The following is a 2,791-nucleotide window of genomic DNA, read 5'->3' on the forward strand; positions in this document are numbered from 1 at the left end:
AACTATATTCTTGTTTAAAAGAGAAAGAATTGCATGTGATTGAGAACCTTGACATGACCACTTTGTGTATTTGAAATGTTGAAAAAGAGAGTTTCATGCATGTGTTTACATGAGTTTTAAGAAAGAGTTCTTTGAAATGATTTATTAAAATGGTGGTCTCAAACCTTATGTTTTAAAAGAAGAGTATTACAATAATCTATTAATGGCTCAGATATGCGACTTGCAAGCCAATGTTATGACGATACCATTTAAAGGTATGACATAACGGGTCTAGTATTTTCAGAGTTTGATTTCAGAAAATAAATGTTTGAAAAAGTTAAAAAATGGGCTTAAAGAGGGTTAGGTGGTTACCCGAAGAAGGAACGAGTCAATCAACTCATTGTCTAAAACCATGTTTTGCTCATACGGGTATATTATTATTGTACGCTGGCGATGGCCCTGTCGTGTAGTAGAGATAGAGACTCTAACCCTTGCGGAAAACTCGGGTTGGGGGCTTGGCTGCCGAATTAATGGTTGATTTCATATAGCCCATGAATTTCAGAGTTTTAGGGTACACCAACGAGCGCAGAAGTAAAATAAAGATGTGTCACAGAGTTCAGATGATTTTATAGAGTTTTTTAAATACGCCCATGTGATTCTTACCATAGGATATATTTATGAATTATTTTAAATTACTCTCATATATGTTGAATAAAAAAATATTATTTTAGATTTGTTCTGCGTACAAGTATAACTGTAATGACCCCCTACCTTCCAGGGTCTAAGGCTCAATTTAGAGGTCCGGCTAAGCACTGGAGATTTCAGATAGAATAGACTTTGCATTGGTGAGCCTTCTCTATTCCAGAAGGCCTGTTTATTTCATACTATGTTATATATTTTGATTTGGGTCCACTCGGGGCCTTGTCCCAGATTCAGACAGTGGTCATTCTAGCATATAATAGAGATTTTGCAGTCAGGTTTAGAAGTTGTCTAGAGTTGTTGGATTTTAATTTTTTATCGTTAAATTGATTTCAAAGTATGACCATGATTTCGTATTAAGTTATATTTCTGCATCTTCTTTATTTAATTATTCATGACTACCAAATAGAGAAGGACGTTCGGGCTTCATGGATTGGAATGCTCATCAAGGCTAGGGCCTCGATTTGGGTTGTGACAAACTTGGTATCAGAGAGCGGTTCATGGTCCCAGGGTGTCTGCAAATTCACATCGGGTAGAGTCTTGTTTATGGGTGTGTAGCGCACCACACTTATAAGTGGGAGGCTACTAGGCATTTTAGAATGTCTCTCTTCTTTTAGAATATCTCACTTCTTTCATGAGTTTGTTCGTGCCATGGAGTATGTGTGTCCCCTAATCAATGATCTCTTGTGTTTCAGAAAATCACTATGCCTCCCCATAGAATCGACAGGAAAAATTCTCAACCAAAAGAGGTCCGTCCAACCAATGGAATATGGACCCATAAAAGAGCCTACACTCTAAAATTAGTCCCTACTCTAGGAGTACCTTCAGTCCCTCTCGGGCCGTGAGGAAAAATGTTAACCGTCCCCAGCCTTCTCATAGGGACAATTCGAATGCTGAGTTTAGGTAGTCCATTTATATGATTGTACAATTGGTAGCCTCTCAGACCCGTCGGTCTGAAGATGTAGGTTCAGTATCTGGTATGTCTGAAAGTACTCGAGTTGTTCAATTCATAAGATTGAACCCACCCATGTTCACTGGCTCAAAAGTTGAAGAGGACCCTCAAGGGTTTATTGATGAGTTGGAAAAGATTTTCTGAGTTGTGAACGTGAATAAATTTGAAGGTATGGAGTTGGCAGCGTACCAACTGGAGGATGTGTCAAACCAATGGTCTAATGAGTTGGAAAATTCGAAGGGTGATAATGCCGAGCCTTCAGTGTGCAGCAAATTTGTAGAAGACTTCCTAGATCAATTCTTTCTTCAGGAGCTAAGGGAGGCCAAAGCGGAAAAATTCATGAATATAAAGCATGGAATAATGAACCTCAATGAGTACAATCTGAGGTTCAACTAACTAGCCCGTTATGCTCCGGAGTTGGCAGGAAATATAAGAGCCCGAATGAGAAAATTTGCATCTGTTCTTTCCAATGACTTGGTGCTAGAATGCAAGGGGGCCATGCTGAATAGAGATATGGACTTCTCCAAACTGTCAGTCAACATTCAACAGATAAAGGATCAGAAGAAGAAGAAGGTGGCTGAGATAAGGGAAAAGGATGGGCAAGCCAAGAGGGCTAGGCTAGTAAACCAGAATTATAGTTAGCAAAAGGGTGGTAATTGGGGGAACGGCTAGCACAAGAAAAAGAATTGGGGAAATGCTCAGTCCCCAACTAGTGCTCTAGTGCCCAGACCTCCAACTAATCAGCAATTCCAGAATTTTTAGTCTAGTCATTGGTCGAGAGTGCAGCTCATACTCCTTGATCATACCTGCGTTGTGGAAGATGTAGGAGAAATCATCCAGGAAGATATCAGTTTGGCGACATGGTAATGTTGGGGTAGCTAAGTCACAAACTAATTCCTCTGCTCCGCCACTGCCACCCCAGGGTGCCTCTTCAGCTACCAAAAGCTGTCGTAATCAGTTGTATGCTTTGATAAACCGCCAGGAGGCAGAAGTCACATCAAACGTGGTCACGGGTACACTACAAATTTTCTATTATGATGTGTATGTGTTGCTTGATCCTAGTTCTGCCCTGTCTTATGTGACCCAATATATGGCCGTCGATTTTGGGTTTGAGCCCGATGTAATTACAGAAACTTTCTCTGTTTGCACTTTGGTGGGTGA

General features: G+C 40.3%; 1 protein-coding gene across 1 annotated transcript; it reads left to right on the forward strand.

Moving 5' to 3' along the window:
• Window positions 1-2,071: 2,071 nt before the first annotated feature.
• Window positions 2,072-2,783, forward strand: LOC124894305 (the record flags this gene model as incomplete). Its single annotated transcript, XM_047405026.1, has 2 exons — window positions 2,072-2,251; window positions 2,457-2,783. Coding segments are annotated over exons 1-2 (507 nt in total), but the record flags the coding sequence as incomplete, so codon positions are not given.
• Between the last annotated feature and the right edge of the window lie 8 nt (window positions 2,784-2,791).

The sequence above is a fragment of the Capsicum annuum genome, unplaced genomic scaffold (assembly GCF_002878395.1).
Source record: "Capsicum annuum cultivar UCD-10X-F1 unplaced genomic scaffold, UCD10Xv1.1 ctg72978, whole genome shotgun sequence".
Lineage (NCBI taxonomy): Eukaryota > Viridiplantae > Streptophyta > Magnoliopsida > Solanales > Solanaceae > Capsicum > Capsicum annuum.